Source organism: Zalophus californianus, chromosome 2 (genome assembly GCF_009762305.2).
Source record: "Zalophus californianus isolate mZalCal1 chromosome 2, mZalCal1.pri.v2, whole genome shotgun sequence".
Classification (NCBI taxonomy): Eukaryota; Metazoa; Chordata; class Mammalia; order Carnivora; family Otariidae; genus Zalophus; species Zalophus californianus.
This window is the reverse complement of record NC_045596.1, coordinates 62,802,488-62,817,238: the sequence shown is the minus strand read 5'-3', so window position 1 is coordinate 62,817,238 and position 14,751 is coordinate 62,802,488. Positions and strand designations below refer to the sequence as shown.

Here is a 14,751-nt window from a genome sequence, read left to right as displayed (position 1 = left end):
ACTCAAAGTTATAGTCTTATGAACTACTTTTTTTAAACGAATCTTGCATGGTGTGTGTTAGTTTGGTTGTTTTCAACTTTCTTTTCTTATGGGCTCCTGTGCCTAGGATTTGTGTGTGCAATAGTTCAGCGGTCCTACCAGAGTGGAACAGGGGTTGACTGAAAAGAGGGGCAAGACAGGTAAGGAAGAATGTTTTCAGGGCATGGTGAGCTGAGTCTGGATCCAGAGTTAGATTGCCATAACAGGGTTTCTAAGAAGAGGTAATGGAACCACCACTCTGGTAGAGAGACCACAATAAATCCAGGACAAGTGGTACCCAAGAGCCATGCAGGAAAGGTGCAAGGTCATGTGGTAGATGGGGCAAGCAAGGAGCATCCTTACCTGGGTCAAGCCTGACCATCAGGCTGGGGTGACTCAGGGACAGGCTGTTAATTCCTGGAAATGGGTCACAACAGACAAGGTAGAAGGAACCAAGGGAGAAGCCCAGTCCAGAACCTGATGTCCATGGGGTCAGGAAGAGTGGGACAGGGCATCCCTGGGCAACAGGGATGTTGGACCAGATCCAGCTGGTAGCAGAGGAAGCCGAGGGGTTAAGGCAGAAGCCCAAGTGCCAGGTCTAAAAAATGAGTTCTGGTCCCTGAGAAGGTGACTAATCTTTGGCCCTACCTTCTGTAGAGAAGGGGCAACTTCTATCTTGTCTGTCCCCGACTTAGATTGGTACAAAGACTGGGTGGTGCTGAGCCTTCAGGTGAAGCGATCGAAGCATCAAACTTCAAAATTGGGGAAGGCCGAGGAAATAAAGCAGTGACTGGTACGCAGGTGCATAATGTGGTCTGTGTTTACAACACTATTCAGTTTAATCAAGCACCAGAATGTAGTAATAACATTAGTATCTGCACACACACAAACACATTCATCTGCCCCTGTGTGTATGGGCGTGTATACCACAAAACTCAAGGGAAAAGGGAAAATGATAAGGACCCCTGAGGATGCAATTCTCTGGCAGGACTCCATGCCTTCTTTCGGCCCTCTGGTGTACCTGCTCCCACTCTCGTGCTGAAGAGCCATGTGTTTATGTGCCACTTGGCTCTGCCCCTATTTGTCTCTCAGCCCTGTATTCCACACAGTGAGCATGAATATTAGGTAATTTCCAGCAAACTTCTGGTAATTAATTTCCTCAGCACAGTGTTCACTTTCTTTTGGTTCTGATGGGTCAATAAAGTGGCAAATTATGCCGGTCACCACATAAATGACCCTGCCAAGAGGAATCAATCCAGAAAAACCTGTTGTTACCATAAAATGTCAGGCTTCTTCTTGGAAAGTTCAGCACGTGCTGGAAGAGCCCTGGTTGACTGACCGAATTCCAAAGTCAATGGTGAAAAGCCACCAAAAATAGCACAAGCACAAATGTTAACAAAAAATTCCAATAATGAGAAAGCTTATTTGGAAAGCTTATTTGGGCTGTCTCAGCATTGAAACAGTATATGGAAATTGATCACAAGTTTAGCTTTAATTTTTAAGATCATTCTCGCTCGCTCTCTCTTCTTGCTCTCTTCTTTCTTCTCATTTTATGCATAAAAATGCAACCAGGCTGAACTAAAGCAAATTGGTTTAATTCCCTGGAGGGAGCATGAACAAATTTTCCCAGCAACTTTCTACCAGAGGCATTTGTGTGTGGGTGTGTGGATGGAATGTGGAAGCAGTCAGCTACGTAAACCAGTAATCAAATGAAACATTACCCATTTCAAAGTGCCCTATAACAGCATGAACATCCCCCACTAAAACACCGGACATGGGAGAAAGGAAAATGGCCCCCCAAAAGAAAGGGAGAAAAAAGTAAATATGTATATGGGATGTTTGGATGGGGGGAGGTGTTACGGAGGGAAGAATAAAATCTAGGGGGAATTAATTCCCTTTTTAAAGGCAAATCTGTCACAGGAGTGCTAGCAGGCGGTCTCTTTGATGGGATAGAAGAAAGGAGAAGAGACTACATTCAGTAACTTCATCGAATTGAAATTGTAGCAGTTTACCTAAATTGCCCAACCATTATACACTTAGGAAGGCGTTTGGATGTGCCCACTTTGAACCTGTTCTAAAATAAAGGTAAACAGAACACGATAAGTAAGAAACATTAAGGGTCCTTTTATCTTTTATGGCTGAGACTCCTACTGAAACACTGGCCTTTCAAAGATCCCCAAATGGTAATACGTTTCTTCATTCATCAAACACTTGTTCAACAAACTGCTGAACAACCGCTGAACACTTTGTGCAGCCCTTGACGCTGGGGATACAGAAGATATTTTTACGGGTTGCAAAGAGCTAGCAAGTCTTCTATTCTATATTGTAACTGGCTCCAGGGTAGGCCCTGCCGTCCTCCTATCTGTACGACATAAACAGTACTACGGCTGTTTCCCTTCAAGATGGTTTCCATCAGTCTGTGGATGCTGCTTCTGTGCACAACCTGGAATGGAGGCCAGCAGACTTTCCACATAGGACCTCACATACCACAGAGCTCGTTCAGCGCTCAGAGCCAGTAAATACCATGTACTTACTCTTTTTTACTCTATTCCCTCCAAACGATCCTCCTGAAAATCTAACCAAGAGCATAAAAGGAGGAAGCATATGAGCGGACCCTCAGACTGGCCCACCTTCATTGCTCATCACATCTCTGCACTCTGCCCTGCTCAGCTGCAGAACCTGGCTACCGCAGTTCCTTGTAAGACATCCAAGACCCTCCCTCTGGCCTGTCTGCCTTTTCAGGTTTGCCTGCCACTGAGCACCCTGCCTTAGGTTCTGAGCACACCTGATCCTCTGTCTCCTGCAGACAAGCTTAGAACTCCACCCTCGGTCTTTGCTTCCACCCCGTCTCCCATTCCTGCATTTATTTATTTATTTTTTCTATTCCTGCATTTAAAAAATTCTTTATACATTTACTTTTTTACTTATACTCAAGATTATAATCACTACTGAAAAAATGGCCCAGTATAAGCAACAAATTGCATTAAGACCACTCTGACTTCCAGAAGACTAAGATAATATTAAGAACTTCGACTAGTTCTTAATTTAGACACACAAAGCTACTAAAGTATAGAGATACTAAAGTAAGAGTAAATGTAAATGCCATCATCTGTTTTGCTTGTCCAAGTTTCCTATCATGATGTCACTTGCTTATTTCTGTTTCTCCTTCACTCTTCAAGTGGAAATAAAGTTTTGAAAAAATATAGATCTCTTTCTCCCTTCATTTTCATTTAAGCACTGCGTATGCACACAAGGAAGGAATCGAACTTACGACACAATGCTGAACACCATCCTGAACTGAATTAAGAACTGTTCCAGGGCCCCTAGGCATGTGCAGAAGGACTTTGAGAAATCTTACCACACACGCACACATCACCAAAGCACTAATAAGCTTATAAAAGCATGTGTCATCTCTCTCATCCACAGTTCTCGGCCCATCAGGAGTCTCGCTCAGAGCTTCTTCTCAATACTTGAAAAACTGCTCACAGCTCCTGGTGGCCCCGGATCTCTTGGAGGTGGGGGTGGTTTTCTTGGTGGCTGGGCCAGGGCTTACCTGCACAGGAGTGGCGGTCTTGGTAGAAGCCGTCCCCACAGCTGGATACACACTGGCCATGCTGCATCAGCAGTGGAGGTTGGCAGGACGAGCACTCCAGCCCACTGGTACACGTGGAGCACTGCGGCTGGCAGGCTAGCTCCGGGTACGGGTGGGGGAAAGAAAAAAGGGGCAGCTCTGATTAGCTCAAAGATGCCACCCCGGTGCCAATTCTTACATAGCCCAATTCTCAGGCTCTGGAGACACTGAGAACAAGAAAGGCAGGAGAGTCACTTTACCAGCCTTCATTTATATGGCACATATTTCATGCCAGGCTCTGCATGAAGTGCTTTCTATGTAGGAAGGCATTTAATCTTCACAATACCCCTCTGGGTAGATATTATAAACCCCCATTTTTCACATGAGGAACAAGCTCCCTGAGGTTAAGTCACTTGCCCAAGGTCACATGAACCTGGCATTTGAAGCCAGGGGCTGCTGAGTCTGCTCTTCTTAACCAGTAGCCCCCAATATCTTTCTCCCTCAACCATTTCCGAAGAATATCCCTTGTCTCTTTTCTTCCACAACCCATGGCAGAGATAGAAATAACTTTCAAAAGGGCTAAAGATCAGGAATCAGGAAAGTAGGGAGAAGTAAATAATTACAAAAATAATAAAAGCAGTTAAGATTTATTGAGGCTTGACAATATCCTAGAAACTATTCTAGACACTTCATGTGTATTGACACACTTAATCCTCATAAGAACCCTTTCAGGAAGGTACTAGTCAGTATTACTCCACTTTATAGATAAGAACATTGAGGCACAGAAGAGTTAAATACTCACAGCTGGGGTATAAACCAACACACTCCTAAATGGATAATTAACTCCATGAGTCAGAGATAGGGGGAAAAGTAACGATCATCTGGCCTCAAACAAGCCAAATTCTGCCAGGTAAGAGCTTCTCAGATGCATAAAAACTCTGAAAATTGACATGAACCCATTCTGGATCTCCCAGTAACTCACAGGAGATAAGCTCTACTACCGATTATCTGTGTGATGTTGAGCAAACCAGTTGATTTCTCTGGCTCCCATGTTCCCCACTTGCAAAATGAGAAAGTTCTAGTAAGAGATCTCAAATGCACATGTCAGTTCTAAAGTTCTATCTTGGATTAACTGAGTGTTGTAATAAATGACACCAAGAATCCCGGAGATATTACTAACTTTGAAAGTCTTCAAAAAATGAAAAATCACATCACGACTACTTAGTAACATCTGACCTCCACATCGCCTATCTCTCAGTAAGCATCAAAACACCTGTGAAATGTTAGAAGCAAGAGACCTTTGGGTAGAGATGCCAAGTAACCCATGGCTGATGTGACTACCCTCTAACGGTCTTTGGAAGTTGTGCATTTCCTCCATGCATGGACCCCCTCCTTGACAACAGTGGGCCTCAGTCCACCTCTGGGCTGTCTGCCCAGGGCCATACCTAAACAGAGAGCTCCAGCTTGGTAAAATCCCAGACCACAGCTATGTACACACTGTCCATTCCTCAGCAACTTTGTGGGGTCCTGACACAGGTCACAGTGCTCCGGAGATTGAGAGCAGGTCAAGCAGTCTGGGTGGCAACGAACTACAATCAGGGACAAAGAAGAGAGAATTTAGTAAAGACCATAGGATTTCTTTCACATTCTTCCAAGAAAGAATCTACAGAGTATATGCAGCTGTATAGAATATGAAGAACAGAAAACTCTGGAACTTAGGTATGAAAAAAGCCCCCAAATAGCAAAAGTGACTTCAGTGCAAGATTTCAAAGAACCTCTCCTTGTCTGAAATATTATTACTGTCTCTGGTAGCTCCAAACTGAAGACACTAAAAACATGACTGAATGGTCCTATTAATGCTTCTACCTGCTGGAATGCCTCTACAAACAGGAATCACCAGCTCTGTAATATATGATTTAAATGAATTCAATAATTCATGATTTCTTAGACATTCTTCTTAAGCTTTGGCATGCATAGAAAGTTAAGACAAAACACAATTTTTAAAAAGTTATTTTCTCAAAAAAAGCTTTCTTCTTTTTTTCTAAAAAAAAGGCTTTCTTCTTTTTCTCCAAAATTCAAATCTCATTCCCAACAACTGGGATTATCATTGAATTCAGTGGCAATTGTCAGCAAAGGACTTCTTTCAGGTTTTGAAGTTGTCAAGGACCCGATTTTTAAGGTATAGTACATTTTAATATGCTAAATATTTGTTCTGGAAAGCCCAGGGAGCCACTTTGCTAAAGGTAAGATAATTAAACCACAAAGTTGCTTCGCTTTTCCCATAAGCTCTTCATAGAAACACTGTGATTAGCCAAAATAAGTTGAGTGCAACAAAAGCAACTGCCAATATGAAAAATTGTGACCCACGGATGAAAACAATTAATTATGAAATACAAATGGAAGAAAATGCCACTTTTCCAAGAGAGACTAAGCTTACAGGCAAATTACTGCCCAGCCAGAGCAACGCCAGTGCTTGCCAACAATTATTAACTGGAACTAATTCAACCCCAGGTGATTTGAAAGCAGAGTTGCAGAACAAGTAGATAAAATTTTCTTTCGGAAGAAATTAATGAGTCTTTAAACTTCAAAAACCCATTTGAGAACTCCAAAAGGAACCATCTGTTTAACAGCTCACCTTAAAAAAAAAAAAAATGAACACCTGTAACAAACTTTCAGCAATTGTTCTTACAGCTCCAACAACGGAACAGTCCTAACACATATATTTGCCTTTACAAGTTTCCCTACTTTATGCTGATATCCATAATAATGTTTTCAAGGTAGGTAAGGCACATTTTACCAAGGAGGTAATTAAGATTTAGAGAGGGTCAAGGACTTGCCCAAGATCATATACCCATAATCTGTTGAGTTTGGCAAATACATAGACAAAGATTCAGTAACATCATTTGGTAGAAAAATTAGCAAGGGACAAACCAACCAACTAACCTAGTAGATGGTTTGAGGAAAAAAAAAAAAAGCAAGAAGGGAAAAAGATCTCTCTGAACTTTTTGGCAGTAAAAATATCTCGGCAGAAATAAATCAGACACGGACCCACCTGACGTACAATCTGGACAGCACCGTCCCTTCACCACCTGGGCTAGTGTGGCCACTGGACACGGTGAACAAGAGGGCTCGTAGCAAGTGACCTGAGAGCCCCGGCACTCACACACCTTGCAAGGGCCATCCTCCCACTTCTCCCCCTCCTGTACGAAACAGTAAAGAATGACGCTATCAGAATTGCCAAAGTTCAGAAGACGGTTTGCTGGTGGAGAACCTACAATTTCCCTAAGGACAAAAGGAAGGTCCTGCTCCCTACCATGCAAATCTAACTCTGAAACAGGACAATAGTTGAAGAGTTCTAAATTAAAAAAGGAAGATATTTCTCCTTCTCTGTTTATGATTGATTTGTTTTAATGCAGAACCCAGGCACACTGATAAACTGGGAAAGCATTCTGGGGCCCTGGAATAAGCATGAAGCCTGTAACACTTGTTTCTCAGCCTATCTCACCAAAACAAAACAAAACAAAATAAAACAAAACAAACAAAACAACAACAACAACAAAAAAACCACCAGAGGGGATTACTATGTACTTAGTGATTAGCAGGTACATTACATACAATCTTTATAACAGTGGGAAGCTGGTTAAAGCCCTGAATTTCCTTATGGTTACTCAAGTAAGAGTAACAGTAGAGTCATTATATTGTCAAAAGGACAGCTCTTGTATGACCGTTTTTAGTGGGCTGTAGTTGTGCATGGGTTTTCTCATGTTAAAGTATTCTTTTCAGCCAAGCAAATTATGGTAATAAACGTTAGTACTTTGATGAAGGATTCAAAGTGAACTATAAAGAGCAATTCCTTTTTGCTCACTATCCCACTCACCCTGGAGATAGGAAAGAGACAAAGGTTCCTACCAGAATATTTTGCGGTGATGAAGGAGGTAAAACAGGGAAGGATATTCGAGCATATTATAATACCAATATTTGATAATTTTTTAAAAATTTTTTAAATATTTTATTTATTTATTCGACAGAAAGAGAGGGAACACAAGCAGGGGGAGTGGGAGAGGGAGAAGCAGGCTCCCCGCTCATGTGGGACTCGATCCCAGGACCCTGGGATCATGACCTGAGCCAAAGGCAGACATTTAACGACTGAGCCACCCAGACGCCCCGATAGAATTTTTATTAAGCCCACTGGTGTTGAACATTCCAAACAATTAATGTGGCTATAGTTAGCAAAAATTAATGACAATATTAGAAAAAAGATCAGGAATATTATCTTGAGAAGGCAGAAGGGCTTTTCTTCCATTTCAAGGCAGATTGGATTCCCAGCCCCCCTTTTTAAAAATTTTTTTTAAGATTTTATTTATTTATTTGAGAGAGAGAGCATGAGGGAGAGAGAGAGAGATCTCTCATATGAGAGAGAGAGAGAGAGAGAGCAGGGGGGGAGGGTAGAGGGAGAAGCAGACTCCCCACTGAGCAGGGAGCAGGATGTGGGACTTGATCCCAGGACCCTGGGATCATGACCTGAGCCGAAGGCAGCCGCTTAACTGACTGAGCCACCCAGCCGCCCCTCCCCAGCCCCCTTTTTCTATAACTTCCAAAATTATAAGCTTGCTTGTGTGAACAAACATGCTTGCACTTTCCCTTAAAAGAAAACATCGAATGCTGTCCTGCAAAAAACCTTGAAAGAATGAACACTCAGCTTTGTTTTGGGCAGCTAGCACTCCCAAACCCCAAAAACTTTCCATGCTTTCAGGAACATGAAATTTCACTGATGGTTAAACTGAATTTTCTAGGCCAGAAAAAATCAGAAGGAGGAAATCATCACAAAAATTGGGAAAGGTACGTGTAGGAGCTCGTAGTTGGAGAAGTATTAATTATTAATTGTGGGGGGGGAAATAGGGTAAGGGAAGGAGCAATAGTTTCAATGAGTTAAAGTCTTAGTTATCATCAACTGGACCGTGGTGCCATCAAACATGACTGTCGGAAATACTATGACATTAAGGTTCCCCAGGACAGTTGATGTAGCTCATTGCTTAGAACAATTCTATAAATATCTGTGTATCAGTCAAAAATCTATACTTACTGGAATACGCTTAACTTCACTTGCATTTGAAGACATCTAGGAACAAAGAGAAATGTATTTATTATACCACTAAAAACACCATTAGGCTGATCTATTTATTTTCTCATTTAAGACTTATCCATTTTGCCCAAGTAACATGCACCTTCATTCGTTATGAAAAGAAAAAAAAATCTATATATGTCAAAAAACAAGAAAAGCATATGATAGGAGGTGAAGACAACATGCCGCGGAAATTTTTTTTGAATTCTTATTCTCACTTTGTGCTTAAGCACTTGGCTTCAATTTGTTTCCACATGAAGGATTCGTAGTCAAGAGATCTAAGCCTGTAGGGGCAAACTCTTCAGTCTTGTAAGATACCACAGCATTATTTATGGGGATTTAGACCCATTTTAAACAACTTGCTTTTCTTTATTCCACCTGGCTTAATTTATCTCAAAAACAGGTAGGAAAAATGATACTATGATTGAGAAATTAGAAATTCAACATACATAGGCAGCCTTTAATCTCCTACATTCTTAAGAAACAAGGATGACTAAGTTATAAACCACTTTTGAAACAAACAATGCCAACAGCATAATAACAATGATGCCATTTTTTAGCTTTTTTTTTTTTTTTTTTTTTTTTTTTAATGTGCCAGGATCTGTTCTAAGTGCTTTACAGGTATTATCTCAATCACCCCATAAGGTAGGTACTATCCTTATCCGTTCTTCACAGATGAGGATTAAGTAACTTGTCCGAGGTTACAGTCAGTATGTGGCAAAGTAGGTATTTGAACTTAGAGCCCCCACTCTTAACCCTACACAGTGCTCTCTCCCCAGCATATACAGGTTGGCAGATGCAATTTTCCCAAATCACGAAGCAAAAGTACGGAGGACTTAATCCCAATTCTTATCATCTTATTCTGATTGGTCAATGAAGCAGTTGTCTTTATGATCAACTGGCCTATTTTTTAGAACACGATTTATCAACGTTCCAAAACCCCCTGTGGAAAATATGAGCTGTATAAATAGAGCAAATTTGAAGAGATTACGATAAATACATTTTCCTTCGGGTACGTAATTTTTAAAAGCGCAGACTTAGACATAAAACCTTAGCATGATCATTTGTTCTTTGGGTGTTGAGTTTGATAAGTTCTTTATAGATTTTGGATACTAGCCCTTTATCTGATATGTCATTTGCAAACATCTTCTCCCATTCTGTCGGCTGTCTTTTGGATTTGTTGACTGTTTCTTTTGCTGTGCAAAAGCTTTTTATCTTGATGAAGTCCCAATAGTTCATTTTTGCCCTTGCTTCCCTTGCCTCTGGCGATGTTTCTAGGCAGAAGTTGCTGCGGCTGAGGTCGAAGAGGTTGCTGCCTGTGTTCTCCTCTAGGATGTTGATGGACTCCTGTCCCCACTCCCCTCCCCTCTAGAACCCTCAGTTTGTTTCTCAGAGTCCATAGTCTCATGGTTCATCTCCCCCTCCGATTTTCCCCCCTTCATTCTTCCCCTCCTGCTATCTTCTTTCTTTCTTTTTTTTTTTTAACAGATAATGTATTATTTGTTTCAGAGGTACAGGTCTGTGATTCAACAGTCTTACACAATTCACAGCACTCACCATAGCACATACCCTCCCCAATGTCTATCCCCCAGACACCCCATCCCTCCCACCCCCCCAGCACTCCAGCAACCCTCAGTTTGTTTCCTGAGATTAAGAATTCCTCATATCAGTGAGGTCATATGATACTTGTCTTTCTCTGATTGACTTATTTCGCTCAGCATAATACCCTCCAGTTCCATCCACGTCGTTGCAAATGGCAAGATCTCATTCCTTTTGATGGCTGCATAATATTCCATTGTATACATATACCACTTCTTCTTTATCCTTTCGTCTGTTGATGGACATCTTGGCTCTTTCCACGGTTCGGCTATTGTGGACATTGCTGCTATAAACATTGGGGTGCATGTACCCCTTCAGATCCCTACATTTGTATCTTTGGGGTAAATACCCAGTAGTGCAATTGCTGGGTCGTAGGGTAGATCTATTTTCAACTTTTTGAGGAACCTCCATACTGTTTTCCAGAGTGGCTGCACCAGCTTGCATTCCCACCAACAGTGTAGGACGGTTCCCCTTTCTCCGCATCCCCACCAACATCTGTCGTTTCCCGACTTGTTAATTTTAGCCATTCTGACTGGTGTGAGGTGATATCTCATTGAGGTTTTGATTTGGATTTCCCTGATGCCAAGCGATGTTGAGCACTTTTTCACGTGTCTGTTGGCCATTTGGATGTCTTCTTTGGAAAAATGTCTGTTCATGTCTTCTGGTTAGCCTGGTGATGTGTATTAAAGAGAGCATGTTCTCCATGGAGCACTGGGTGCTATACGCAAACAATGAATTGTGGAACACTACATCAAAAACTAATGATGTAATGTATGGTGATCAACATAACATAATAAAGTACATTTTGAAGCAGAAAAATAAAATAAAATAAAACCTTAGCATGAAATTTCACCGCCCCATCCAATCCCTCAAAGTCCTCTCAATTCTACCTGCAAAATAAATCAAGAGCCTGATCACTTTCTATCACTTCCTCCCTCGACCAAAACACCATCACCAGTCCACCATTTGGACTATTGCTGAAGACCTTCCAACCAGACCATGACTTCCAATCTTGCCCCCTTCCGTCACTCGCCCGCAGAGCGGCCGAAGTGACCCTTTCACAAGTAAGCAGGTCACAGCACTGCTGCTCAAAGCTCGCACAGCGCCCATGTGTGTGTCAGGGTAAAACCATGGTGTCCAAGCTACGTAGTGGACCTCATCGCCAAATCCTTTCCCCTCATTCACTTGGTTCCAGCCATATTCACTTTCTTTGTTTCCCAAACGCACCATGCACACCTCTGCTTTGGTCCTTTGCATTTGCTGGCCTGTCTTCTTAGCACATTTTCTCTCCCCTGGTCTCCGTGTGGCTTGCTCCCTCACTTCGTTTAGGTTTTGCTCAAATTTCTCTCCTTATGTAAAAAAGCACCTCCCTCCGCTCAGCTACTCTCTAGCTGCTCTATTCTCTGCACACTACTTGTTACCCCTTGATGTGGGCAGGCATCTGTCCTCTGTGCCCCCACACTAGAGCATAAGCCCGCCATAAGAGCAGGGACTCCATCTGCTTTTTGCTTCTGTGTCTCTAGTACCTGGCACATAGTAGGTGCGCAATCACATCTGTTGAACAAATGAATAGTTGAAAGATATGAGAAGGTAATGGCCCCTCATTAAACTAATCTTGAATTATTAATTTTTAATCATCTCCAGTTACTAGCCTGATACTCACAAATTCTGCATTTTCTTCATCAACACAGTAACCATTCTTTGAAATGCATTCAGGGCAGCATTTTCCATCTAAGTGAATTAATTCTTCACCCTGTAGAAGTAAGGATTGCAGAGGCACATATCAAATTACCATCTCTAGGTAGCAGTGCCAAATTGCAAACAGCGGGATTCTCTGACTGGAATGAAGAACCTCAGCACACCCCGCTTTGGCCCTCTGCTTATTCCCTCTCCCCATGTTGTTTTCCCAGGGACAACCTAGGCCACGCAGCTCACCCCTCCAAGTGCTTTTTCATTCCAGCTCTGGTGATACTTGTGCACAGACCCCTCCATCGACCCCCACCCATGCCTGGGCGCTCACACAAAATCAGAATGGCCAAGATTGTTCATTGTTGTAGTCTCTTGGAAAGTTACAGTTTCAGAAACGGATCAGGCTATCTTAAATATACAAGGTTTGAACTTGTGATTCGGTTTCATTAACAATGTTCAAATCAAACCAACACTTTTCCTTGAATACGAAATGAGGTACATCCCTTTATGCACAGATGTAGTCTCAGGCATAAATTAAACAGGAGACAACTAATTTTTATTCAATATTCTGAAACTGTTATCCAACTCACCTAATTACTATTTTTTTTTAAGATTTTACTTATTTATTTGACAGAGAGAGACACAGAGAGAGAGGAAACACAAGCAGGGGGAGTGGGAGAGGGAGAAGCAGGCTTCCCACGGAGCAAGGAGCCCGATGCAGGGCTTGATCCCAGGACCCTGGGATCAAGACCTGAGCCGAAGACAGACGCTTAACGACTGAGCCACCCAGGCGCCCCTAATTACTATTTTTTTAATTAATTATAAGAAGAAGGAAAAAAAGGTCACACTGAGAAGGTAGATACTTAACTTTCGAAGTCTTATTATTTTAATTTAACTTCCCAATATTAATAATTTCATCATTTTTATTTCTATAATAAAATAACAAATGCTTACTATAAAAAAATTAAATAATTATAAATTCTATCACTTAGAAAGTATAATTCCACTGCAAGCCTGCCTCCCAGGGAATCTGCTGTGAAAGATACAATCTCTGTTTACAATTTTTCATGTGCATATACTAACATCTAATACCTATAGGCTAAAGAGTATTCTTTAAAGCACTTTCACTTTCTAAAGATAGATCTTCTTTCTAAAGAATGGTGATGTTTCTTTAAACCAAGACATCATTTAATTTGGGACCTACATTACATTTAAAGTGCAGAAACCACGTTAGGTAAAAATTGAATAATGTGAAATTGTGCAACAGAATAATCACAGGGATGTTTTTTATGTTTAAAAACACTGTGCACTAAAAAATATATAAAATAAAGGCATTGGTTGTCTTTGAACTGTAGCATGATGGGTGGATTTTAAAGTCTCTTTTCTACTTTTCTTGAGTATCAATTTTCTAAAATGAATATGTATTATTTTAATGAAGGGAAATAGGAACTTTTAAAGGAAATACAAAAATACATGAATGACTGTAACTTTTTTTTGACTGTAACTTTTTACAGTGTCTAAAAACTGATATCAGGAAAAAAGGAGTCGTGTATAGACCATCAAAATGTAATGCCAATCAGAGGCCAGTGGAGAGCAGGGTATGCTACAGAGAGCAGGCGTATTTACATATAAATTGTTTTGCAGAAACGTGACAAATCAGCTGGTAGCGCAGACCTAACACAGAAATGGTGAAATCTGCTTTCAAAGCATATAAAGGGGTTTATATGCAGGTAATCTAAGTTGTTTAAAACAATGAGACAGAGTATTTGTACTTCTATTAAATGCAAAATGCGTAACTGCTGCTTGAGTGCCTGCTACAGGGTGTAGAAACCAAACGGAAGACAGAGCCTGCCTCATCCCAGTAGGGCAAGGAGGGTGGCTGTTCAGAGGTTTCTAATGCTACTGTAAATAACAGCAGGCCTTGCTGCTGGGGAACAAGGATTCGGTTGGGGTGAGGTAGGGAGTTCTAAATAGATCTGCTATTTACAGAAGAAGCCCAGATGCCCCAAACTGCAATAGTTCACTGCGGTGGGGAGCTTGCTCCAATTAGCATTTGACTTTTGCTTTGAGAATAATTGCTTTGCGGAACAAAACTAATTATTTTCTTTTTAAGAGGATTCTGCTGCATGGGCCAGATGGAATTTGCTAACCCCTCCCCCACTGAATCCCACCAACATCTATCCACCAGACGAAAGATGGTATGAGTCCACTAACTTGCCCATTGAAAAAGGAAACACTCTTTTGAGGGAATTTTCCTCCACTGGAGAAGGGAAAGTCACCTCACACGTGCGGTGTGCCCATCCCCTTCTGTGCATGTTGTGATAAGCTTCGATCCTACCCCCGCCACACACCACTACCATTTTATGTCCCAGGTGTGAATGCTAGGTCCTTTAAAAACAAGTAATTTGACTTCTCCAACTGAATTCATGTTCAAAGATGACACAAAATTTAAAAAAAAATGAAAATCTTCATACTGTGCTATTTTACTATTGATGCATTTGTGTTTCAATGTCTAGGGATTTGGTTGGATACATCAAAAACAAAGGCCATGCCATTTTCTCCTTTTTTAACAAAGGAAAATGATGTGCTGATTTCCATGCTACTCAGAACATTGCTGTTGATAACCAATGTGATCATTATTACAACGGTGAACCTATACAGTTCTGTCTCTTCTTCTACAAGTTGACTTTTCTGCCTCTTTGTGGACATACATACACTTAGACCTAATCTACCCTTGGTATCCAGGAACCAA

The 14,751-nt window shown here is 41.4% G+C and overlaps 1 protein-coding gene across 1 annotated transcript in view; it reads right to left on the bottom strand.

Annotated features, from left to right (window-relative positions):
* Positions 1 to 14,751, bottom strand: part of FRAS1 (Fraser extracellular matrix complex subunit 1) — a 403,423-nt gene that overhangs the window by 213,063 nt on the left and 175,609 nt on the right. Inside the window, 5 exon segments of the mRNA XM_027599032.2 lie at positions 3,572 to 3,706; positions 5,035 to 5,178; positions 6,642 to 6,789; positions 8,673 to 8,708; positions 11,974 to 12,063. Coding sequence (XP_027454833.1) covers positions 3,572 to 3,706; positions 5,035 to 5,178; positions 6,642 to 6,789; positions 8,673 to 8,708; positions 11,974 to 12,063 — 553 coding nt within the window.